The sequence below is a fragment of the Chenopodium quinoa genome, unplaced genomic scaffold (genome assembly GCF_001683475.1).
Source record: "Chenopodium quinoa cultivar QQ74 unplaced genomic scaffold, ASM168347v1, whole genome shotgun sequence".
Lineage (NCBI taxonomy): Eukaryota > Viridiplantae > Streptophyta > Magnoliopsida > Caryophyllales > Amaranthaceae > Chenopodium > Chenopodium quinoa.
This window is the reverse complement of record NW_018745003.1, coordinates 765,896-793,147: the sequence shown is the minus strand read 5'-3', so window position 1 is coordinate 793,147 and position 27,252 is coordinate 765,896. Positions and strand designations below refer to the sequence as shown.

Below are 27,252 nucleotides of genomic sequence, written 5' to 3'. Positions count from 1 at the left end.
TGTTGATGACTTGATGGGCTGTAAAACCTTTGCAAACTGATTTGAGTTTATTTTATCCACAATTTCATCATAATAAGAGGAGAAGGGTAGACTCTTCACAAGTCTCGTAGCTTTTACTCTTCACATTGAAGGGATTTTAATTTCCACGTATATTAGCGTATCGATGTGATTTGGTCACTTCCATTTCGTTCCTCTCGTATGGTTTGTTTTTCGTGGCAAATTGTATGCTTATTTTATTTTATTTTTTTTGAAAGAAATTGTATGCTTATTAATTTGTGGTCAATTGAGGTTGTTGTTCTTAGTTGACTGTCTTGGAGTTGATCCGATCCTAGTGAATGTTTGATATACTATGCACTGCTCCAAAAAAAAAAAAAAAAAAAAAAAAAAAAAGAAGCTAAAACAATAAGGTACTAATCAATATTGGATGAGTAGGACTCATCACAAGTTTGATGAGACGACCCAACCAATATAACACCATGCACAACTTTGGAAGAACAACAATATAATTTGAAAGGGCGCGTCTCTTAACACTTCAGTGAAACCATGAATCCATGACTAGCCCACCGTCTAGTCACCCTTCGTACACCATGCACGGCCACCACCTATGCCTTTTGATAGCTTTCATAGCACAAAATTAATTTTATTCTTTTGGGAACTTCAATTCACTGAATATCAAATGATTTTATTCCAAGAATTTGTGCAACATGAAATTCAACAAAAGATTTGTATAATATTAACCAATTCAGTTATTCACAAACTAAGGCTGTCCTAGAAGGTTTTTTGAAGCAAATTATCTCACATTCACCAATAAAATCGTTTCATATAAGTTTGAATGAGCAACAAAAGGCATTACAATTAACAACTTATACATTTTTGAACCTTTGTATATAGGCCCATTGGGAAGAAAAGATAATCAAAGATTCAAAGGTTTTCAGCATTGCTATATGTAATTATGAAGCACTCTCTCTATTCCTTTTTATGTTTTACATTTGATATTGTGTATAGCGATTAAGGAATAATTACAATGTATATATTTTCTTATTATACTCATATGTTTTTTTAATTTTAAAAGTTGATACATACGTACTACTTTTATGATTATTTTAATTAAATGATAATAAAATTTATTTTGAGGGATGGTACGCGTAACAAAAATTTTTTAGCTTCTTATTTAGCGTTTTATATTGATCGAATTCAGATAAACTATGTAATTCTCACACTTTATGCTGCTAATTATCATGTAAATTCTTATCTTCTTACTTAAGATCAATTGGGCTTTAGTTACAAGCTAAGATAAATATTGCACAATTTGTGCATCTTTTTTCTAATAAAAAATGCTATGTGCTTTGATTTCGCTAGCAACGGTGAGCAAAATTTGTGTTTTTTTGATTAAAAAAATGGGTTTGAATTCAATGATTGCCGTATTTATTTTCAAGATTGCTCTTCTAATTGAATTGCCTATCTTTCTATGGGCATAGACTACGTTATTCAATATATAAGTCAAAAGTCAATATACAAATTTCCAATAAATTACATTATCCAAAAAAAAATGTATATAGGCTCAGTTCTACCAAACTTATTTTCACTTATTTCTTTAGTCGTACTTAGTTCAAATAAATTATTGTAAAGACTATATGAGAAACGATGAGGCCAAATATGATTAACATAAGAGGAAATGAAGGTCAATAATTTTATAATTTCATATAAGATTTTTTTTTTTTGACAGATTTATTTTCATATAAGATAAGTTTAAGACTAATGAGATATAAGGGCTCATTCTATTTCTTTATCATCACTTTTTCCACAAATTCTTATATGTGGCTAGCCACATGGTGTGACCACTTCACATAATCACGTGTAAGACAATTAATTAAGTAATAGGGGTCACGGTGATGAGCAAATGTGGTTACCTTAACGTATATGAGGATACTTAAAGGAGAAAAAGGGGTTACTCTTTTAATAAGGGCCTGTTCTGATTAACTGAAAACAACTAAACTGATTGGAGTCGAATTGAACTGAACTGAATAAAGCTGAGATAAATTGTTTATGAGAGAAGAAAATTAGGAACTAAACTAAACTGAAATTAAGCTGAATAGAACAGGCCCTACATGGAATTATTCTTTTGTTTTAAAGGGTTACTCGAATGAACAAATAGAGTTACTTATTTATAAATTAATTGATTTTACTCGTATAATGAATTTGGGTTACTTTTATGGAAAATATAGGGTTATTCTTATGAAAAAATGAGGTTACTCATACATATAAATGAAGATTATTCAACTCATACATATAAATGAAGATTACTCTTATAAACTAATGTGGCTTCATCGTGTGGCTAACCACATACAAGACTTACCCCACTTTTTCAGGAAAAAAAAGGTTTTTATAAAAGTTATCAAGTTTAAATTGCAGTTAAAAATTAAAATTAAGTTCAAATAGGTTCAAGTAAGTATATATGAATTTCGGTTAAAAAGAAAAAAAAAAGTGTATATGAATTTAGATTAGATAAGATAAGTTTTAAATAAGTGATAATTAAATTGAACACATACTTAGGATAATAGGCTAATAAGTTCATACAAAAGTAAGATAAGGGTTGATAAGTTCTCCCTTATACGTTGACAAGTACATTGAGAAAACTAGTAAAAAAAAAAGTATGTATATATTATTTTAATTAAATTTCATTTCTAATTTTTTTTAGGAGTTCTAATAAGCTTAATAATGAATATGTAACTAATGAAGTTTTATGGAGTACTTCGTAATTGTTATAATTGGCGTGATAGTTTTAATTATTTTTAATTTTTAAAGGATTGATGATGAGGATATGACATCAAATCTCATCAATATCACATTAATTTAATTAATTGTATCAATTTGTTTTCTTATTATTCCGCATTTAATACCAAAAAATGAAAAAAAAATAATCTGAATTTGAATTTGCCCGTTGGATTAGCATTATCCAACCATTTAATTTGTAAGGTGCAATTAAAAGCGGTACTGTAGTAAAAAAAAGGCGACGGGGCACGAGATAAATGGAACTTCAATAAGTTTGTTGGGTTGACTTGGATTTTGTTTGGAAGATAAAACTTACACATCCTTTGATTTTGCTTAATCATAATTATCTAATCTACCTTATCTTTTCCACGTAACCAACAGGTCCATATTTTGTAATTCAATCCAGTAAAACCTATCAATTTAATATCCATTTCAAACTAATCCTTTTGTTACCACAATTACCTTTTTGTAATCCATGCATCGAACGCGAGTACGTAATAAACACAAGTATTTTAGTTATACTTTCTCCGATTTAATTAGAGCTTCGTGCTCTTATGTATAACTTTTACCGTATATATATAATAATTGACAACGTAAAAATACATATCGAAATAAATTTAACAGGAATGGTTACGTAGCGTAGAAATCCAAACAATGCTCTTCATGGTTGATTCAAATATTCAATAATAGACATTTAAAAAATAAACAAGTCATTAGGTCAGTCACACTCACTGACTGAGGTTGCCATAATTGACTCAAAATTATAGTATACATACATTTCTTTTTGAAACTTGATAGAGACCACCAATTAAATTTCAGTATTTTCAGCTTTATTATAGAAATTGTTACTCACTTAGAGATATTTTAGGATGCCTAATTATTTAATTATAGCAAGTTGACAAATTCAATTATAAACAAATTGCTAAACAATATAGCAATAACAATAATTAAAAAAACCAAAAACGATTTAACTTCCAACCTGGACCTAGTGAAGTAGAAAAAGCCTCTCAATCACAAGAGCTAAAAAAGCCAATTATTAAAAAACAACTAATTAATCCAAAATTACCTTAAAAAAGGAAATTAAGTATTAAGTACATGTACATCACCTAAAAATGGTAATATTATCATAACGATATGAAACAAAATCAAGTGTTTACATACGATTGATGATTATAATTGTTATGTGATTAATGTTTTCACTTTTAACTCCTTATATATATGATTACGCGTAATATATTGCTACGGAGAAAAATAGACCATTAACAAATACGTCATTATAGGATCAAGTTGTTAGCAAAATCTTAGCCAGTAAAGTACAACTGTACAAAGTCTTCATCCTCTCTCTAATTTTCTCTCTCTTATCCTATTATGCATGTTCCTTTATAAATACACCATGACATAACATTGAAACAAGAAGAAAAATACTAGTTTTTGTAGGTGAGATTGAAAGACCCCAAAACATAACTTTCTTCAACTTATCCCATAAAACAAAACCAAAGAAGTTTAATAAAAACTATATAGTATAATAATACTATATAGTTTTCATTAATTCTTTGCTAAGTTGTTTTAAAATCATTATCAGGGTCCCCCATTTCCCTCCATTTGGAATGATCCTGGAAAAGTTTGAAGGAAGTTGTGTTATTTTTAATAACAGATAACATCAGTTTAGGCAGTAGTTTCGCATATCAACGTCGTGATTACAAGGAGAAAGAGCGCGATACATACACACAGATTTGTCGTCGTGATCAGGAAGAATGGCAGGGGGCGCATTTGTTGATGGAGCAGCAGCCGGGCGAGCAGCTTTGTACGAGTATAAGATCACACCTTATTTTATCTTTGCTTGCATCGTAGCAGCGAGTGGTGGATCGCTCTTTGGTTATGATCTTGGTGTCTCCGGTCAGTTTTTCTTTCTTCTGTTGTTCACAATTTTTGTTTTGTTTTTCTTCTTAGTTTCTGCAATACAGAGCGAAAAGGGTAACACTTGTACAGTTTCAAAGATGGGAAAATATTAGAAAAAAGTGGACCAAAATGCCCCTTGTAAGTCAGTGAAAATTCAAACCCGGGATTGGGTTATTAGTCTAATATCGGAGATAGATTTATCATTACTTAATCGCTACCTGAAAATAAACTAGAAAAAAGATATATGAATTTGATATGAGAATTGAAAAGAAATTAATCTGAGTAATTGGTATATGTATCACTTAAATTCTTTCATTCACACATTTGAAAATATGATATTTACACCACATTCAATGAACAAATGTAAAAAAATTACTTGGGAGTTAGAGATGGTCATGGGCTGAGTCTGAGACGGCTGGTCGGTTGAAAGTCAATGAAGTGGCTCGATCAGGCCTGGCCATATGCTGGCTGATAGCCGGATCAGTTCACCTTATGTTTGAACAGGAACCGGATTGAGCCTAATCAGGCATAACCTTTGACCTTTGAACTAATCAGTGAAGGAAAAGGATGGGTTAAAAATTGGAATGTAAAATAAGAACTAATAAGCGATTAAGAACTTTTTGTGAAGCAATGACAATAATAGGGTGGGATCATATAAAATTGAATAGACAGGGTACGAAGGAAAAGGAAGGGTTAAATACTGGAATGTAAAAACCACATTCATCATAATTCATAATGTTGGAGTTTAACATTCACATTTTAAAAAAGTCAACTGTAAGCGAGCTGGTGCAAGCAGGGAGAAATTATTGGATGGTCCCGAACCATTGCTCCTGCCTTTCCAAACAATTGGTGATCATCATTACTACATAAATTGGTAACCAACCTATTATGAGGAAAGAGAGCTGGACCATGCAATAATTACTGCCTAGCACAGCCAGCTCTCCAACGAACCAGATCAGGTTTGTTTCTATATGTTGGCTAGGACTTTTAATGTTTGGCTCATTCTAGAGAGGCTAAGTTAGAACTAAGACATTGAACACCTCTACTGAATACTGAACTAGCTTACCAGCAAAATTTCTCTTCAGATATAATTTTTCAATGTTATTTTTTCCTCTTCAATTTTTTATAGCTATCAATAAAAATCAACAGTAACAAATTTATTGAAAACTTACCGAAATATTTTTTTTATAGGTGGAGTGACTTCAATGGATGATTTTTTGAAAGAATTCTTCCCAAAGGTTTACAGAAGGAAGCACGCACATTTGCTTGAGACTGATTACTGCAAATACGATGACCAGATTCTGACTCTCTTCACATCCTCCCTGTACTATGCGGCTCTGGTGTCTACATTTGGGGCTTCTTATATGACTCGAACCAAGGGAAGGAGAGCTAGTATTCTAGTCGGTGGTGCCAGTTTCTTCATTGGAGGTGTTATCAATGCAGCTGCCCAAAATGTTGCCATGCTAATCATCGGGAGAATTTTCCTTGGTTTCGGCATTGGATTTGGAAACCAAGTAAGCCCCAACTTACATACTTTTGTCTTCAGTTTTTTTCATATAAAACACTGGCTTTTGGAAAACACTCACTTTAATACTCTGTACCTTTTAACTGATGATCAATATTTTTGTTTAATCTTACAGGCAGTTCCTCTATATCTTTCCGAAATGGCACCTGCAAAGATCCGAGGAGCAGTTAATCAACTATTTCAACTAACGACATGCTTGGGAATTCTAGTAGCTAACTTCATCAATTACGGGACAGCAAAAATTCATCCTCACGGATGGAGGATTTCTGTGGGTTTGGCCACCCTTCCAGCAACTTTAATGTTTGTCGGGGGCCTCTTCCTGCCGGAAACCCCAAACAGTCTAGTGGAACAAGGCAGGCTAGATGAAGGAAGGAAAGTGTTGGAAAAAGTCAGAGGTACCACAAGTGTTGATGCCGAGTTTGCTGACCTTGTCGATGCCAGTGACGCAGCAAGGGCTATCAAGCATCCTTTCAGGAACCTTCTTCAGAGGAAAAACCGCCCCCAGTTGATTATTGGAGCTATAGCACTTCCGGCATTCCAACAACTCACTGGCATGAACTCCATTCTCTTCTATGCTCCAGTTTTCTTTCAGAGTTTGGGATTCAACACAAATGCTTCTCTGTATTCATCAACCATTACCAATGGAGCACTTGTAATTGCTGCATTGATTTCCATGGCTTTGGTAGATAAGTTTGGAAGAAGAGCCTTCTACATTGAAGCTGGTGTAGAGATGTTGATTGAAATGGTAAGAACAAAATACAAATAGATATAATCAGAAGAAACTAGGGAATATTTGCAGGTTTAATTGGCTACCTAAAGAAACATTCCAATGTTCCCCAAATTCTTTGTACAGCAAAAAACCTTTCTTAGATAAAATCAACCCGAAACAAGCACAGAGCTCTGGTACTCAGAAGAGAACAAAATTGAAGATTAAATAATAAAATGAACTGCTGAAAAGTAACTGTGCACTAAACTTACCTCCTCTTCTTTTTTTTTTTTTTTTTTTTTTTTTTTTTTTTTTTTTTTTTTCCCATTTCAGGTGACTGTTGGCATCATTCTTGGCCTCTACTTTGGGGATGGGAAGACATTACCACATGGAATTGGCTACTTCCTTGTTATCTTGATTTGCTTGTTTGTGTTGGCATATGGAAGGTCATGGGGTCCATTAGGTTGGCTAGTACCGAGTGAGCTCTTCCCCTTAGAAACAAGGTCAGCTGGTCAGAGTATTGTTGTCTGTGTCAACATGATCTTCACTGCCTTGATTGCTCAATGTTTCCTCGTGGCTCTCTGTCACCTCAAGTTCGGAATCTTCCTTCTGTTTGCTGGGCTGATCTTGATTATGACAAGCTTCGTGTTCTTCTTCCTTCCTGAGACAAAACAGGTTCCGATAGAGGAAGTCATCTTCTTGTGGAGGAATCACTGGTTTTGGAAACACTATGTATCAGAAGAGGAAGTGAAAGCTCATACAGGTGGCAAATTACACCCATAAATCTAGGATTTAATAAATTGGAGAACATATTATTAAGCTAAATGTTCATAAGTTGTGTGTGTATTTTCCAAACCAGGATCACAGCTATTATTTGATGTCCATGTCATATTCAATAGCCAAGTTGACGTAATTAGAAAATAGTGTGTTTTGAGATTTACTAAACAGCAACGGTTGTTACAGCTATGTTACCCTGATTCCCCAGTCATCTTATACCCATATAACTGAGAATTCATAAAAATTAAATAAAAAAGCAGGTTACTTTTTTTTAAAAGAAAATATTATTGAATCCTCAAACGGATATAAATATTTGAAAGTGACCATGAAATATCAGAGCATGAAAAAGCTTTCAAAAATCAGATGCTTTAGCAGGACTTACACTTTTGTAGATCCAAGAAACAAAGTGTAGGACTTGACAAAAATGTGCTACTTGTGGATTGTTTTTCTTGATGTACTCCACTGTTATTGCAAGCATCATAAACCAAAATTTAATCAGTTCCATTATCAATTCTGGGACAATTGACTTGTGACCCAAATATCTCTGAAAACGATATAATAAAATAGAATGATAAAAAATAAAAAAAAATATTTATATAGTTTATATATCATGAATGTGTCAGTCTAATGAGGATAATACCTTTTTCATCATACACCAATGAACCAACTGGTAGCTGAATATCTTCGCACAATTTAATCTCTGCTCTAGCACAGTGTCATCCTTAGTGTGTGTGTTAAAGGTGACATCAGAGGCCTCCAGAAGTAGTGGAATTTTTTTATCATTCGCTTCAGCAGCAAATACAGCTTCCGCCATAATCATATTTAAGTACCGATAAGCGAATGAGTGTGAAGATGGATAATGAAAGGAAATTTCTCCTTCAATTTAACCACTTCAACTCACTGTAACAATATAAACACATAAAAGTGATTCGCTTCAAGTAAGGTTAGATAAAATTTACACATACTGTCTCAATCAATTCAATAAAACAAACTAGTGATTACAGATAGGACGAGAATCACATGTACTATGTTAGTTACATATAAAATCATGAGATGCAGATCTTTTACCCACCAAATATGTTTTCATTTTCAAATAAGATGAACACACACAGGGGAAATCCTGAATGTACAGAAGAAAAGAAGGGAAGGGCTCCGTTAACACGCGTAACATAGTTAACATTAAGATGAAGAGCACATCAAGAATACATAGAGCAGATAATAAGATATAAGCAAACTCTGAGTTAACACCAATTTCACAATTGTCATTGGGGTTCAATTCTTGTCAATTCATTCTGACAAATTTACATGCTTCAAATGCCTCAAATTTTCTTTTATCCTCTAAATTGCCACATCCACCATATATAGGTGTAACAACTTTTCATAGCATAAGAGGAAAGGCAGGTTTAGATTTTTGGTTACAAAACTTACATGTCAAGATTTTCACTTTACTGTTGGCATCTTAGAGCTATACACCAGCAATCTGTAGTCTGTTAATACTGGACAGACATCATGCCAAAACAGCTAGAAAAGTTGGAATTTTTTTAATATAGGAACATCTTAGATTCTCAATAAATCTTAGCATGATAAGCACAGTTCTCTAATTATTGGCACACATTATCCAAAGCTACGATATTAACTTGCAAGCTCTCAGCCGTTTCTAGTCAGCATCAATGTTATCTAACAAGTTATGTGCCTAACCATCTCTACCTACCACAACAGAAGCCTTGGTTCCTTGTGTTGGGTTTGACGGTGTCATCTGTGATTGACCATTACTTTCCACAATGCCATCGATAACAGTATGCATATCTTTTACATCAGTGTCACCCATACTACTAACACTCCTCTTGCCCAACCATTCATTTAGTGAGATTTGAATATCTTTCAACCCGTTCATCACAACTGCCATTGTCTCCTCTGCATTACTTGAAATATCACAAAGTGGTTCAAACACAGCCATCATACTGTCATACCTTTTCACCTCGACCAAATTTGATGGATCATGGTATGCCACCTTCACTCGTGCATGCTTCCGGGATACATCCTTACGCCACTGCTTCAGTATGTATTTATCAGGAACTTCCCCAAACAAGTGATGATCTAGCACCCTTATACAATGCCTGCACAATATCCCATGAGTCTCGAACAACTTGCAATCACACTCCACTTCTCTTGACTTAACATTGTAACATACTCGGTACAATCTCCTCCTGTCAGTTATGACCTCCTCACTTGAACCCTTGAAAACAATCCAAACACGATCCTCCATGAGATGCACCACTGTGTCTCCAACAACCTCCCCCTTTCCATAGCAGTAAATAACTCTCTCACACTCCCTTTGAACCTCTCTAAACTTATTATTGGTATAAACCTTTTGGAACACCTCCTCCGCCTTGAATCCAGTTACCAACTTCCTTACATACTTCATAGACTTTGTATCTTCATTCTTCTCACTGGATACCTTATCCTCCATTGCTGCACAGTACTTCTCGGCAAATTCAAACAACTTTGTGTGCCTTGTCACAAAATTGTCAAAAAAATTGTTCATACTTCCAACCCTCTGCATACCTGCCAAAAATATATCCTTCACGAATGCTGGGACCCACATCGCTCTTTCCTCATAGAGTCTCTGCAACCAATCATTATCTCCCAACTCATACTTGTCGACAACACGAACCCACCGACTCTGAAACTCATCAACTGTAAAACTTTCATAAACTACTTCCTTGAGTTCATCCTCTAATTCTTGGTACCTACAACAATTATATCTATAAATGTCAAAGACACAGCAACCATTCCAGAAATGTAGTTCAACACTTAATCAAGACAGATATAATGTGAAAATTTTGGTTTCCAGTCATTTATGTCAGTAATGGACTTCGATGATTATCATTTACACATAACTAAATTTGCCGTGAATTCGGTCTGCTTACTGGAATTTTACTGCTTTCCTGTCTCTGTTTTTGCCCAACTCAAAAATGTTACGTCTTTCACTATTATCTTTTATTTCTCATGATGATATTACTTTCCATATGGTGTACAAGCTGATTCTGTATTCTTAAATCTTGCTGTTGAGGCTTTCCCCCAATAAGCCACATCTTTATGCCTTTTTGGGAAGAACTTGGTGTAGTTAAACAGAAGGTTCTACAATAACTGATGCAATTTCACAAAGAATACTTTCATCAAAATTTCTAACAATTATGATATAGATGAGTGTTTTGGGTCACAGATCAGGTTAATTAAGCTCTGTTTGTTGTCAATTCCAAAGAAAACATCAGGAAGATTTAGGGTTTTAAGCAAGGGTAATGGTTGTGTGACCTCAATTGGGGTATAATTCATCTTCCTCGCAAGACACACAGGGGATGTGGCTGGGTTACTGTGGTCATGGTAAAGGATCTCACTCAGCAATTAGCAAGAGTGACAGGTTAGTAAGCTTGACAGTCGGCATTATAATTTCAAAATGTACACATCTGTATTAAGCTCTTGCTATCATTATTTGTAGCAGATTTCTAGATTTTCACTTTTTTAGGATCATTACATGCCACAGCCACAAACAACATAATTATGTAGAGATTTGATGAAAGCAATGTTGTCAAGCATAAATTTTTTTAACAATTTTATTTGTTTCCTTTTGTTATTATCTGAGCATTTGATGTTAACTAACCTTTTTTTCCATCACAAGTTTCTGGCAAGGTGCTTATAACTTTAGACACATCAAATGCTAGGTCCCTTTTCAACACATCCGAACTTCATATTTGCTCTTACTAGATCACATATTTGCTCAACTTTCTTCTATATACATGATTTTCATTCACATCATATAAAAACTAACATGAAATAAATTCATATCAGGTTGGGGCTACCAGAAGTTAGAATAACTGCATACAATACACATTAAAACACAATGCAAATTCCCATCATTAACCTGTATATTAATACTTAAAAGTTGTTACCTTGCATACATGCACATCTTTTTCAGCAACTTTTGCAATATTTGCCTAATACACCACTTATGACAAGTATCCGGGATGACTTCCGTAATCACCTTCCTCATTGCTTCATCCTCATTAGTCAAAATAGCATCAGGGGCCTTTCCTCCCATGCATACCAACCATTGCCGGAAAATCCAAGCATATGTGTCAACATCATCATGCGAAACTAAACCACATCCCAACAAGACTAATTGTCCGTGATGGTTAACACCTACAAAATTAAAAAGTGGCAACTCATACTCATTCGTCAAGTATGTTGTATCAAAGCAAACAACATCCCCAAACTCTTTATATGCTGCTTTACTCCTTGCATCTACCCATAAAACATCCTGCAACACCCCAAATTCATCAAATCTATGGGCATGGAATAGATTTTGGTTGTTTCGTTGCATTATCTCAAATAAATCCATCATAGAATTTGCATCACCACCCTCCATTCTCAGCCTTCTCTCATGCTCTAATACACGGGGGCAACACTTCTCCATCATTGGCATATCCTCAACAACTTCCCTCTTCACCGTTGAACTCCCATGAATTTGTGGGACACATGACCCATCATTAAAATCATTAGATAGCCTCCTATTTCGAGTTTCCCCAACCCCCTTCATCATACCCTCTTTCACTAGCTTTGACTTCGTTAGGGTCAACTTGTGATTATGCTCCAACACAACTTTCTTCAATTCCCACCCATCTTCCGCATTCAAACTAGCATAAACCATCGCAGGACACTCACACTTCTTCGACTTACGTTTTCTTATGCCTTGATCATGACCTTCCATGCTTCCACCAATCTCTATTCCTTTAGCTCTCCTCTTCGCCTCCCTCCTTGCCTTAGTATCCGGTACACCATAACACTCACACCGCCAAGTTGCCGACCTCCTAACCTTACCACTCTCCTTTCCTGTTCTATATGCACCTGATACCCTACTAACACAAAACCCTTGGTCCATCCCAAATCTTTTATAATATTCATCCACACCTTCCCATCTCTCAAACACCATCCCTACCCTCGGCGGCGGGGTCAAGGGCAATAAACTCGACTCCGCCGCCTTCGACTCGTTTGTCGAGGACACTCCTTCTAATTCATCAACGATACTAACTCCACCATCAGCCTCTAGAGCTTCTAAAGACACTCCCACATCTACATTACCACTAAATTCCTCACAATCTATATTCATATTCATATTCAATTATGCAATGATGCAACATCCAAACACCCCAAATTAATACACATCAATATCTAAATAATCAAATTTCACAAATTATATAAATTTATTATGCCAAAATTAGAACCCCAAATCAACAAAACACAATTTTGTTCACATTAAAAATACAATTTTACAAATTACCCGCCGAATTCCAACTTCCAAAGGCGCCATTTTTGTACAATTTTCCGGCGAGCGAAGGAAACGTCGTTGTATTGAGGAGAGAGAAAGTGTGAGAGGATGATTTTGTGTTTACTTCAGAGGAGTAGAAATTTTGGGGTAAAATTCGGAAAGATGATTTCGGGACAAACGACGTCGTATGGTGGCATTCTATATATAAACGACGTCGTATTAATGTTCTTTATGTACCGACATTTTTCGTTTGTCACTGCTTATGTTGGCTGCTGATACAACAGGTACACTTTCTCTCTCTTACTTCACTAGTTCACTGTAATTAACTACTCAAAATTCAATCTTTTTTTAGTATAAGAAGTATAATTTGCTTAGTTTTTTCCAACTTTTTTGTTAAAATGTTAATGGGTGTATAAAATTTAGCTAAAAGATTTCTTTTTAATATGGGTCTTAATTTTGGTAGTTTTGGAAGTTATGAGATGAATTTTCTGTGATGGGGTTTTATTATGCTTTTTTCTTCAATAATTAGTACTTCGTATTATTTATGTTTTGGTATGGCTATTTTGATTCTTCAGTTTGATATTGCATTTACCAGGATCACACAAGGTGGTGTTTCACTTGATTATTTAGGATATAGACTATAGAATAACATATGGCTGGTTTGTTCATGAAATTATGCAATTATGGGCGAAGATTGCTCGTTTTGATGACGGGTTTTTTAGTAGTTATGATAGTTTTAGCTCAATTTTGGGCATTGCTCTTTGGTAGATACATATCTACTTTGTCGCCTGGCGAAGAGGCTTTGCCTCTAGCAGCGATAAGAAGTCCATCTTCTTGGATTTTGGTTAAGGATGGTGATTTTGATATGGTGGAGGGAGTAGGTGGTAAGAATGCAAGTGGATTGGGGGGGGGGGGGAGCGCGAAGACAATGGACTTACATTGGACCGTGATAGAGCTAGTAGAAGTGAACATGATGATACTTCTGGTAAGGATTTATTAATGAGGAAAACTAGTAGTGTGGAGAATGGAGCAAAGCAATTCTATGCATTGCATAAGAATTCTACTGAGGATAGTAGTATTGAGGATGCTGGAAGTATGGATGTTTTAACAAATTATTCTGGTCAAATTTCCATGGATACGATGGAACCTTTGGGTACTAGATCAATTGTTTCAACATCATCGAGCAGCTCACAAATTCACAAAATCAAGCAGGTTGTGGGGTTGGAGGCTGGCAGTAAGAATGACACATCTGTGATTGAAAGATATGTAAGAAAGATGAGAGGTGCTACGATTACTTTATCTGAGATGAAATCAATGTTGCTCGATGGACCTGCATTAACAACCTCAGTGGTATGGTAACTATGGTAGACTGGTAGTGCCATTTTTTTTTTTTTTTTTAATTTTTTTTACATTCTAATTTATTTAATTAGTACATGTGGGTATGTGAGAGTGAGGGATAGCTTAGTTGGTTAGAGCTTCCCTAGGAACGATTCTCATCATCCACCCATGTGGCTCTCTAACACCAAAAAAAGTATAGCAAATTAATCTCTTGTTTTTTTTTTTTTGACTGAATCTAGAGGCGAAGAGGAAGAGGATCTACAACATGTGACCGCCAACTTCTTTTTGCAAGCTTGCAGATAAAGAATGCTCCTGTTTTAAGGAATATATCTGACTTGCATGCTCCTCTTTACTGAAATGTCTCTGTGTTCAAAACATAAGTCTGTCTATGATCGTCTTACTAAATTTTGTGATTGTTTGAGAAGCCAAGGATGCTTGATTGCTTGCAATTTGCCAATTTGCAAACAGATGACTTAGGTACTTTTATGTGCCTACGTTCTTACTAATTCAAAGACTTTTTTGAAGCAAAGATTGAAGCAGATATTGGTAGAAACGTTGTCCACCAGACTAGCATGTATTAAACATGTCCACCGGAGTAACAAACATTATCCGGACATGAAATCCTGCATTATTCTGTTTATAAGCTAGGATTTCTTGTGTTTATCAGAGCCCTTATTTCAAGTGCAAGTGTAATTGTTTCTGCAGGAGCTATGACTTAATGGAACGTCTACTCAAAGTTTACGTATACAAAGAAGGGGAGAAGCCAATATTTCATCACCCAAGACTACGGGGATTATATGCAGCAGAAGGATGGTTTATGAAACTGATAGAGGGAAGCAGACACTTCACTGTAAGGGACCCTAAAAAGGCCCATCTTTATTACTTGCCTTTCAGTTCTGAAACACTACGCACAGTCCTGTACGAGAACAAGTCAAATAGTATCAAGAACTTGGAGCATTATCTCACAAATTATGTGGAATTGATTAAAACGCGATACCGCTTTTGGAACAGGACTGGGGGAACAGATCATTTTTTCGTTGCTTGTCATGACTGGGTATGTCTTCCAACTTCCTTTCGTTGCTTGTCATGACTGGGTATGTCTTCTAACTTCCAAGCTCTATAATTTCCTCTATATAAACAAAGGTCATTGTTTTGTATATCTGTTAGATGTCAGTGTTACTTGAGTGTTCAGTGTTCTAGATTCCTTTTTGTTAAATTTTCATTCATTTTCTTAGTCAAACCAAATCTCTGCATTATTTGGTCATCAAAATCCTTTGCATATGCAGCACTTTTGTTTCTAGTTTTTAAGTGAAAGCATTGATATTTGATCCTTCAATATTGAATACCGATTTTGAGAATTGCGATAGTATATTGCATTTGTACACTTCAAAATAGACTGAGAACAGGTCAAAATCTTCAAAATAAGCAAGTTCTACCCTTGGACCTACACCTCTAACCAGCTCTTGTACCCTCATCTGAGTGATGTACACAGATCCTTGAAGAATAATTTGGGGTGTGAAATTCATTTTTCATATTCAGGAAGGCTGAAGGTAACAATCAAGAGTACAAAATTACAAAGTCTGCTAGTTTAAGTACCAAAAGAATCCCAAACTTAAAAATGACAAGCTGTAATGCTGTATAATATATTGCCTTGACTTGAATATCCAAACTCACACTCTATCCCCCTGATAAAACAATGACCTTTTCAGGGCCCGCGTATAACAAGAAATCATATGAGCGGTTGCATTAGAGGATTATGTAACGCCAATGTTGCAAGAGGCTTTAACATAGGCAAGGATGTCAGTGTACCTGTAACTTATGTTCGCAGTGGAAATGACCCCACAAGAGACATAGGAGGAAAACCACCTTCAGAGAGAAATATATTAGCCTTCTTTGCTGGACAATTGCATGGCTATCTCCGTCCATTATTGTTGCAATACTGGGAAGATAAGGTACCAGATATGAAGATCTTTGGTCCAATGCAGCGGGATATCCAAGGCAAAGCAGTCTACAGGGAGTACATGAAAAGCAGCAAGTACTGCATTTGTGCCCGAGGTTATGGGGTCCACACACCTAGGGTTGTTGAATCCATGTTATATGAGTGTATTCCTGTAATTATCTCTGATAATGTGCCTCCTTTCTTTGAGGTGCTAGATTGGGAGGCATTTGCTGTGTTCGTTCTAGAGAAAGACATCCCAAATCTGAGGAACATCCTTCTTTCCATCCCTGAAGAACGGTACCTTGATATGCAGCAAAGGATAAGAAAGGTGCAACGACATTTCATTTGGCATAAAACACCAGAAAAGTATGACCTGTTTCACATGACCCTTCACTCATTCTGGTACAGCCAAGTCTCTCATATAAGGCCTTCTTAAAATCTATTGTTGCTAGCTGAAGCTGAATCTATGACTTGTCTGCATCTTCAGAAACAGTAAGTTAGCAACTTTTTTCTAATTTTATTACTCCGTATTGTGTTTAGACTTTTTGTAGTATGTTTCAAAGACTAATCGCTCTTCCTTTTTCCCTGATGCGATGAATCTGGTATCCTCATGATCTGACCTGGTCGACCCGACCATGATATTTGGTTCATGATCTTGCTTGGTTGACTTGTTTCACATTACAGAGTACTTGAGGCATACCCTTGATCTGTTTGTTGAACAATATTGCACCAACCTCCCTTTACCATGTGTAAACATGAACAAGATCATGCCTCAATGCCTCATCATACAAAATCTTTTCAAATTTGAGTAGCTTTTTTAGTGTGTGCTTTTTGAGCTAGGGAATGAGTTGAATGCACCTTGGATGAATTGCTGATCAATTTATTACTAGTGCAATAAATTGTATTCAGCTTCATCCTTCTATGTAATAAGATTTATAGGTTTAGATCATATTGCCAAGTCATCATTTACCATATATATATTTAAATAATTTCCAAATGTTGCATATCTACACAAAATATTATCATTTCTGTATCAAAATTACATCTTACATCTTAGTGTTGAATATGTCAAATCTCCAGCAAGCTTTAATCTTTCCCAAGGAGCTAGTGGAAGTTTGAAGATATATGAGGAACAGTTTAGATGCTTCTCTTTGTAGTTCTCACCAAATGATGTTCAATGTGAGATTTAGGCTTGTAGCAGCTATGAATAAGTGCCTTATTAGCTAGATGTATGAAGTTTAGATGAATAAAAATGGTCTTTTCTTGTGCTTTTTTTGTCATCGTGGATGTGGACAGTATAGTGAGTATATCGTCTGAGTCCTGCTAACTGGCTGTTGACAACTGATGGAGCCCTAATTCTGTACCTTATCCATGATAGTTGAAACAACAATTGATCATTTCCCAGCTATACCATATTTGACCCACTATTCCTCGGATGCCGCCATTCATGGCCGTGCCACTGCCATAAGTCCATAACAAAAGTTACAGTCTTGCAGAGATAAGAAGAGACGGGAAACAAGGTGAAAGATGTTGGGGTAATATATGGAGGAGGAAGTAATATTATTATATTGCCGTTAAGAGGAGAGGAAAGAGGAAATTAATTTTAATTACTAGTATTGTTAATTGCAGTGTTCATATATCAAGATAATGGGACAATTAAGCTATTAATGTTTCTTGAGATTCCCTAATAAACTTTGTATTAACCATAATAAGAAGTATAATATAGTACTTTACACTGTCAGTCTCAAACGTGGTCTCTCATGAGGACTGCAGAAAGTCAACAAACTATCACTTTTTATGCACTCCCATGATTTGATACTGAAAATTACTATAATATTTTGTAATCTCATACTGAAATATTTTATGAGTTGAAGTTGTAGCTGTTTCTCCCTCTTTAGCCTGAAGATCTTCCTCTTCACCTCCTGCTTTTACCCGTATCAGATTTTTCGTTATTCCAGGGTCTGTTTTGAAACTCCATTTATAGAAGTGAAGCTAGTTATGCAAGTATGTATTATGTATGCTAGATTATATTTCTCTTCATTGATTTTGTGGTATGGAGAAGACGAGATGTTGGGTTAATTTGGCAAAAGGAATTAACATCAATTCTTTTTGTTCATCAATTGTTTAGCTAATGGCCTTTTGTCTGTCTCCACTTGTTATTCAGGAAATTGCTGGGATTTAATTTGGGTATGCTCACTATGTTGGGGTTTCCTGATACATAAATATCTGAAGGTAGAATATGACGGCGCAATTCATGAAATTATGCAATCCTGGGAGACCAGTAGTTCCTCTTTTTGTGGTGGTATTTTTAGCAGCGATGACAGTTTTGTGTCAGTTTTGGGAATTTCCTTCTGGGAGATACAATTTTTCAGAATTGTGGCCCAAAAGTATACATTCTGGAAATTCGATGATGAATAGTACTTTCTACTCAGGGAACGGAATTGATATCAGTACCAGTAACCGAATAGAGGAGGGTGAGCCTTATCACAAAAGAAGTGGAAGGGATGTTTTTGGTAAGAATATTTCAGTCACGACAAATGATAGTAGCATGGAGAACGGGTCAAATCGATCATATATCCTGCAGAATAAAACTACTCAGAACAACGACAAGAAGCATCTTGCTAACTTAAATGTGGAGTATAACAGTGTATCTGTTTTTACAAATAATTTGACTGGAGCTAGCTCAACTCCCATAGATAATGTTGTGCGACAGCGGAAGCAAAGGTCGAAAACAAACAAGAAAACAATAAAGAAATTCAATGCAAACAATAAGAACAACACCAAGAATTTACGTGGTTCACTATCGATGTGATAGCTACGTCCACGGGCACCGAGATCGAATGATTTCACTATAAACTGCAAAGATTACAAAGATGATTCTTGTATTTCTCAAGAACGGCTTTCACTCTATCTCTCTTCACCCTAATACTGATATTAGGGAGGTTTTATATTAATCCCTAATTAAAAGATACTTGGGCAAAAAGATAATAAAATAAGATAACCTAAAACCGCAAAATCCGCGTTCCGTATTTTTCCTTCTCCGCCCGGTCAGACCGGGCAAGGTCTGCCCGATCGGGCGCGAGAAGAAAACTCCATACGAATGCTTCAACGTATCCAACCCCCATCGCCCGGTCAGACCGGGCAAGGTCTGCCCGATCGGGCGAAGGCTCGCCCGGTCGGGCGAAGGCTCGCCCGGTCGGGCGCGAGAGCAGCTTCTTCAACGAATTTGCCAGGCACCTCTTCTTCTTCCGCCCGGTCAGACCGGGCAATGTCCGCCCGATCGGGCGGACAAAGCTACGAAGTACGAGTCACCTAATATACTTATCAACAATCTCCACCTTGACGAGAACTCGTAGTCAGCAAACGACCCCATCAAGACATAGTGAAAAAACATCTCAAGCCAAACCCGATGCAGGACTCATGCATAAGCCATACATCCCGATAAGTCTTCAACCAAGACCCATCACATACTCGTCTCCAAGTATAACAACTCATAATGCTCCACCTGCATCACAAGCCCCGGGCAAGCTCCACCTTAATGCCAACACACCTACACCAGGAGCTCCCCAACTTCGCCCCTCAGGGCCTACTACATCACGTAGTAATCAATATTTAGCAAGTCTAAGCAATGTTTAAACTTGCTAAACGGAACAGGCTTAGTGAAGAAATCAGCCGGGTTGTCAGCAGTCCCAATCTTCTTCACCTTAATCCTCTTGTCAGTACGCAAGAAATGATACCTGACATCAATGTGCTTCGTCCGATCATGGTGTACTTGATCTTTAGCTAAGCAAATCGCACTTAGACTATCACAATACACTGTAGCAAAATCCTGTGCAATACCCAGTTCACCTACTAGGCCTTTGAGCCAAATAGACTCCTTAGCTGCAGAAGTTAGAGCCATATACTCAGCTTCAGTAGTTGACAACGTAACTGATGACTGCAATGTAGACTTCCAACTAACCACAGAACCACCCAAAGTGAACACATAACCAGTCACAGACCTCCTGGTATCCACATCAGCTGCATAATCAGAATCACTGTACCCAGTGACCAAGCATTCCCTACCATTCCCGTACACAAGACCAATATCAGTTGTCCCTCTCAGGTAGCGAAAAATCCTTTTCACCCCTTGCCAGTGTTCCCTCCCAGGTCGAGCCATAAACCTGCTTACAACACTAACAGCATGCGCAATATCCGGCCTAGTACAGACCATAGCATACATCAAACAACCAACCGCGTTTGCATATGGAACTCTAGACATATAAGACAACTCCTCCTCTGATTGAGGTGACATAGACAAAGACAACTTACAACTAACAGTAGTTGGCGTACTTATAGGCTTCGATTTTTCCATCCCAAAACGAGACAAAATCTTTTCAATGTAGCTTTTCTGAGTCAAGAAAAGCTTACCTCTAGCCCGATCCCTGTAGATCTCCATACCCAAAATCTTCCTAGCTGCACCCAAGTCTTTCATGTCAAACTCCGAGTTAAGCATCTCCTTTAATCTAGCAATATCAGATTTATTCTTTGTGGCAACCAACATGTCATCAACATATAACAAAAGATAAATCATGGAACCATTATCCAGCTTACTATGATACACACAGCAATCATATGAATTCCTGTCAAAACCTTGTGAAACCATAAAAGAATCAAACCTTTTGTACCACTGTCGGGGGGATTGCTTAAGTCCATACAATGACTTTAGCAATCTGCAGGCATAGTGTTCCTTTCCAGGAACTTCGAATCCTTCGGGCTGCTTCATCAGAATCTCCTCCTCCAAATCGCCATGAAGGAAAGCCGTTTTAACATCCAACTGCTCCAGCTCAAGATCAAAATGTGCTACAATTGACAATAACACACGGATAGAAGTATGTCGAACCACAGGTGAGAATATCTCAACAAAGTCAACCCCTTCTACCTGACTGAACCCCTTAGCAACTAGCCTAGCCTTAAAACGTATTTGCTCAGTTTCCGACAACCCTTCTTTCTTCTTGTAAATCCATTTACAACCCACAAGCTTCCTCCCTTCCGGTACCTTTACCAGTTCCCACACTCTGTTCTTGTAAAGAGACTGCATCTCTTCACCCATTGCGGCAAGCCATTGCGCAGACTCACTACAACTAATTGCTTGTTTATATGTGGCAGGTTCAAATGACTCTACATCATCAGCTACACTCAATGCATAACCTGTCATCGCATCAACACAGCAATTTCTTCCCTCCATCTCTTCAATCAATCTAACAGGCTTCTTGATAACTCGTTTAGGCATCTCAAGAATGGTGTCAGGTTGACTAGATGACCCCTGATTAGATTGCTCCACCTCATCCCCAGAGTTAGAATGAGTAGGAGTAATCTCAGGTTCAGGAGTACCCGGCACTGGAACATCAGCATCATCATCAATATATTGTACCCGAGGTAAATCAGCAATGGTAGACTGATGTACCTCAAGTACCCCATCTGTCTGTAATAAATTGTCTCCTTCCCTTCTCAAATCTGAAATCTCTGCATTTTTAATTGAATACATGGTGTTTTCATCGAAAGTAACATCCCTACTAAGAATGACCCGACCCTCCGAAGGTGAAAAAATTCTAAACCCCTTCACACCATCCCCGTACCCAACAAAACACCCCTTCTTGGCTCGTGGATCCAGCTTACCCTCAATAACATGATAATAAGCAACACAACCAAAAATCTTCAAATTCGAAAAATTAGGCAACTTACCACTCCAGATCTCAAACGGAATTTTGGAATCAATTCCAGAATGAGGACCCCTATTAATGACATAACAAGCTGTTAACACAGCTTCACTCCAGTACCTCCTCCCAAGCCCTGCATTAGAGAGCATGCATCGGACTCTCTCTAGCAGTGTCTGATTAACCCGTTCTGCTACACCGTTCTGCTGTGGTGTCTTCCTGACAGTATGATGCCGACCTATACCCTCATCTGCACAGAACTGATTAAACTCGTCTTTGCAAAACTCTAGCCCATTGTCCGTTCGTAGCTTCTTGATCTTCCTTCCTTGTCGATTTTCCACCAAAGCTTTCCATTGCTTGAAAACTTTGAAGGCCTCATCCTTTGACTTAAGCAACCTAAGCCATGTGTATCGGGACTTGTCATCAACAAATGACACAAAATAGTGGTAACCTCCCATACCTTCAACTCTAGATGGACCCCAGCAATCTGAATGGATGTAATCGAGCACTGCATCAGTAATGTGAGCACCCTTGCTGAACTTTGACCTGTGTTTCTTACCAAACACACAATGCTCACAAAATTCAAGGTTGGCAACCTTGACCCCGGATAGAAGACCCCTCTTGGACAATAGCTGCATCCCCTTCTCCCCCATATGACCAAGCCTCATGTGCCAAATCTTAGTCATCTCCTGGTGAGATACAGATGCGCAAACCGCAGAACTAGGCAGTGTAACACCCTCAAAAACATAGAGGGTGTTCCTTTTGATACCCTTAAGTACCAACTCAGAACCTCTGAAAATACACAACTCCCCATCTGAAAACACACCATTGTACCCCAATTCATCCAGGGTACCCAATGAAATCAGATTCTTTCCTAAAGCAGGAACATGCCGTACATTAGTCAAAGTTAACCTCCGCCCATCAACAGTCCTCAACCTCATGGAACCAATACCTGTGACCTTACATGGAGCATTGTTACCGACTATAACCATACCCCCATTGCGAGGTTCATATGTATCAAACCAATCTCGACGTGGACACATATGGAACGAACACCCCGAATCTAGAACCCAGTTATCAGATAAATCATCAGACCTAGCAGAACTGACTAATGCTAAATCTTCCTCTGAATTATAGCTCTCATTCGGTTTCTCTTCAACTACAGCAGCCTGGGACTTGTTTTTCCTCACCGGACAATTATTCCTAAAGTGACCCGGTTCTTTACAGTAATAACATGTTTTAGTAGTAGTTTTACTAGATCCATCCTTGCCGTTTCCAGCACCCGACCCAGCATTGTTCCCCTTGTTAAACCCCTTATTCTTTTTAGACTTTCCGGACTTAACAAATAACCCACTACCATTATCCCCATTATCACTCGTAGCTTTCATTCTGAGTTCCCTAGTATGAAGTGCTGCCTTCACTTCTTCTAAGGTTATAGAATCCTTACCAACAACAAAAGACTCTACAAAATTCTCAAAGCTAGACGGTAGAGATACAAGTAAAATCAACGCAGCATCCTCATCATCAATTTTAACATCTAAATTACGTAAATCAAGCAAAATAGAGTTAAGTTTTTCTAGATGTTCCCGTAAGGAAGTACCTGACTGCATCCGGAGGCTAAACAACCGCTGTTTCAGTAATAATTTGTTGGTCAACGACTTAGTCATATACAATGACTCCAGCTTCAGCCACAATCCAGCCGCCGTTTCCTGATCAGCAACCTCCGTGATGATTTGATCATCAAGACTAAGTAATATGGTAGAGTGTGCCTTCTCTTCCATAACTTCTAACTGCGAGTCAGTCGGTCCGTCTCCTGACTCCGAAGTAGTACTCTTTGGAGCCAACGGACGCCATATCTGCTGTTGTTTTAACAGAGCCTTCATCTTAATTTGCCATAGCCCGAAACTATTTTTCCCGGTAAACTTCTCAATTCTTATTGTTGAATCTCCTGCCATTGTTATCTTCAAGAAACTCTCCAAGGATTGAACCTGAGCTCTTGATACCAATTGTTGTGCGACAGCGGAAGCAAAGGTCGAAAACAAACAAGAAAACAATAAAGAAATTCAATGCAAACAATAAGAACAACACCAAGAATTTACGTGGTTCACTATCGATGTGATAGCTACGTCCACGGGCACCGAGATCGAATGATTTCACTATAAACTGCAAAGATTACAAAGATGATTCTTGTATTTCTCAAGAACGGCTTTCACTCTATCTCTCTTCACCCTAATACTGATATTAGGGAGGTTTTATATTAATCCCTAATTAAAAGATACTTGGGCAAAAAGATAATAAAATAAGATAACCTAAAACCGCAAAATCCGCGTTCCGTATTTTTCCTTCTCCGCCCGGTCAGACCGGGCAAGGTCTGCCCGATCGGGCGCGAGAAGAAAACTCCATACGAATGCTTCAACGTATCCAACCCCCATCGCCCGGTCAGACCGGGCAAGGTCTGCCCGATCGGGCGAAGGCTCGCCCGGTCGGGCGAAGGCTCGCCCGGTCGGGCGCGAGAGCAGCTTCTTCAACGAATTTGCCAGGCACCTCTTCTTCTTCCGCCCGGTCAGACCGGGCAATGTCCGCCCGATCGGGCGGACAAAGCTACGAAGTACGAGTCACCTAATATACTTATCAACAGATAAAGTAGAAGATTTGAGTTCCAGATCAAATACTTCTGTATCCATTAGCAATTCACAGATGAACAGATCAAACTGGCCAGTGGAGTTGCAGGGTAGTTTGAATGATTCATTCAACATGGAGAAGTATTTAAGAAGGATGAGGAGGGTTAGCTTGATTACCTTGTCTCAGATGAAATCCATGTTGCTTACCAGTCCCAAGTATATCAATTCTGTGGTATAATGGGCTCTTTTTTTCATTTTGATTTTCTTACAACTAAGTAGAGTTTCTTGTGTCTTGCATCTTAATGAAATGCTTATTTGCTGATTTATAACAGAGGCAGGAATGGTCAGCAATACGTGATAATGAGCTTCAATCTGCTAGTATACAGATTAGGAACGCCCCCATTTTAAGAAGTGTGGCTGACTTGCACGCTCCTCTTTTCTGGAATGTCTCTATATTCAAAAGGTAAGCCAGTTTGAAGATATCTTTGTTGATATATGTGTTTATGTTTTTTTGCCAAGTGCTTAGAATCTTTTATTTATATTTCCTCCTTTTGAGAGCATGTTGATGAGGGCATACGAAGTTGACGCGTATGCTTCAGGATGAATTTGATCTTGGTAGAATTAAAAAACTTCGGAGAACACATTTTCTCTGTTTGATTATTGAGGCCTTCTTGTAGACTTGGCGACATTTGAGTTTGACTGTTGATTTTCTCAATTTGTTTACTTAATTCTATTAAAAGAATTTTAATGCTTTTTTTTTTCTTTTTTTTTGGAGAAATCTAATGCTATTATTACTAAACTATTTTTCTTACTCTATATGCTTAATTTTGTAGCTATCCCTTTTAATAATTATTTAAAATTTCAATCATAAGTATGAAATTACGTAACTAGCAATTTGTATAATACTATAATCTATTTGCCTGTACACAAATGTGCCATATCCTATAGCATCATTTACCGAAAGGACTGTGTACGTAGGAGCTATGACTTGATGGAACAAGTATTTAAAATTTATGTATACAAAGAAGGGCAGAAGCCCATATTTCACCAACCAGGGCTGACGGGAATATATGCAGGAGAAGGGTGGTTTATGGAACTGATAGAGAAAAGTACTCGCTTCACTGTAGAGGACCCTAAGAAAGCTCATCTATATTATTTACCCTTCGGTTCCACAACTTTACGCTGGACCTTAAATTCTGAGAAATCTCATAATCCAAAGAAGTTGGAGGATTATCTTAAAGATTATGTGGATTTGATCAAGAATAAATACAGCTATTGGAATGCTAACGGGGGAGCAGATCACTTTTTTGTTGCTTGTCATGATTGGGTATGTTTTATCCTATCTCTTTGTACCTTATTTTCGCTTTGTTGTTCAGTTTATGATTTATCTGTTAAATTATTATATGTCTGTTCTGGGTTCCTCAGTTTTTGACATTTTGTTTATCAAATAAGATAACACAAATGTAGGGAAAATTTCTTGTATCTGGAACACTGTTGTATGTGATGGTTTTTTTTTTTTTTGTTGTTGTTGGTAAATTTCATCTTTTTACTGACAAAAATGTGATTCTTAGGCTTTACGTATAACGAGGAAGCATATGAGCAGCTGCATAAGAGCTTTGTGCAATGCCAATGCAGCTAGAGGATTTAGTATAGGCAAGGATGTTAGTGTACCGGTAACATTTATTCACAATGAAGATGACCCTTTAAGAGATATGGGAGGAAAACCACCTTCAGACAGAGATATATTAGCCTTCTTTGCTGGAAAAATGCATGGATATCTCCGACCATTGTTGCTCAAGTATTGGGAGAATAAGGTATCAGACATGAAAATATTTGGTCCAATGCCCCTTGATATTGAAGGAGAAACAATGTACAAAGAGTACATGAAGAGCAGCAAGTATTGCATTTGTGCCAGGGGATACCAAGTTCACTCCCCTAGGGTGGTGGAGTCCATTTTGTACGGGTGTATTCCGGTGATAATTGCTGACAATTATGTGCCCCCTTTCTTCGATGTGCTAGATTGGGAAACATTTGCTGTTTTCGTGCAGGAAAAAGACATCCGAAACCTGAGGAGCATTCTATTATCTATCTCAGAAGACAGGTATCTTGATATGCACCACAATTTGAAAATGGTGCAAAGGCACTTCATATGGCACAAAACTCCACAGAAGTATGACTTGTTTCACATGATCCTTCACTCACTTTGGTCTAGCCGGGTTTCTCGGTTAAGGCCATTGTAGGAAGTCTTGGTGGCACCCATACTTTCGTTTCTCATCTAGCAACTCTACAAACAACAGGAGCCGGAGATAAAAATCTAGACCCCTTCATCAACTGTAAGTTTGTCATTTTAAATTTGCCGTAATTTGCAATTTATTGTGAATTTGTACAGTGTAGCATGTCTTCGAATTTGAAGTAGAATTTGATATTGTCAAATTGAGTAATAATGCTTAAAAATCGAGGTAGTTAGGTGAAAGTTAAGTAGTTATGCTCTTTATTCTTTAATTTTGGACATATGATTTAGTTAGATTCTCTAGATTAGAATGTTTATTCTGTTGATTTGAACTTATGATTTATTCACAGCAAATTAAACAATTTAGAAATACGTACAACTTCTTAATAAGCTTCTTGCATTGTTTGATTTCTTTCTTGCACA

General features: G+C 37.2%; 3 protein-coding genes and 1 pseudogene across 4 annotated transcripts; 3 read left to right on the top strand and 1 right to left on the bottom strand.

Annotated features, from left to right (window-relative positions):
• The first annotated feature begins 4,031 nt into the window (after nucleotides 1-4,031).
• Nucleotides 4,032-7,842, top strand: LOC110707725 (sugar transport protein 14-like). Its single transcript, XM_021885765.1, has 4 exons — nucleotides 4,032-4,668; nucleotides 5,863-6,185; nucleotides 6,312-6,941; nucleotides 7,236-7,842. Exons 1-4 carry the CDS (start codon nucleotides 4,527-4,529, stop codon nucleotides 7,683-7,685), a joined length of 1,545 nt encoding a protein of 514 aa, XP_021741457.1. The 5' UTR covers nucleotides 4,032-4,526; the 3' UTR covers nucleotides 7,686-7,842.
• A 1,078-nt stretch (nucleotides 7,843-8,920) lies between these two features.
• Nucleotides 8,921-13,147, bottom strand: LOC110707724 (protein FAR1-RELATED SEQUENCE 8-like). Its single transcript, XM_021885764.1, has 2 exons — nucleotides 11,630-13,147; nucleotides 8,921-10,429 (listed from the first exon to the last, which is right to left on the bottom strand). Exons 1-2 carry the CDS (start codon nucleotides 12,850-12,852, stop codon nucleotides 9,373-9,375), a joined length of 2,280 nt encoding a protein of 759 aa, XP_021741456.1. The 5' UTR covers nucleotides 12,853-13,147; the 3' UTR covers nucleotides 8,921-9,372.
• A 113-nt stretch (nucleotides 13,148-13,260) lies between these two features.
• LOC110707728 lies at nucleotides 13,261-18,978 on the top strand (annotated as a pseudogene).
• A 5,642-nt stretch (nucleotides 18,979-24,620) lies between these two features.
• On the top strand, nucleotides 24,621-27,193 carry LOC110707727 (probable glycosyltransferase At5g03795). Of its 2 annotated transcripts, XM_021885767.1 has the most exons (4): nucleotides 24,621-24,831; nucleotides 24,932-25,062; nucleotides 25,676-25,926; nucleotides 26,171-27,191. In XM_021885767.1, the coding sequence occupies exons 2-4, from the start codon at nucleotides 25,044-25,046 to the stop codon at nucleotides 26,837-26,839; spliced, it is 939 nt and encodes a 312-aa protein (XP_021741459.1). In that variant the 5' UTR covers nucleotides 24,621-24,831; nucleotides 24,932-25,043; the 3' UTR covers nucleotides 26,840-27,191. The 2 variants fall into 2 exon arrangements, with proteins under 2 accessions (XP_021741459.1, XP_021741458.1); XM_021885766.1 differs by lacking the exons at nucleotides 24,621-24,831; nucleotides 24,932-25,062 and having other exon boundaries at nucleotides 25,073-25,926; nucleotides 26,171-27,193.
• The last annotated feature ends 59 nt before the right edge of the window (nucleotides 27,194-27,252 follow it).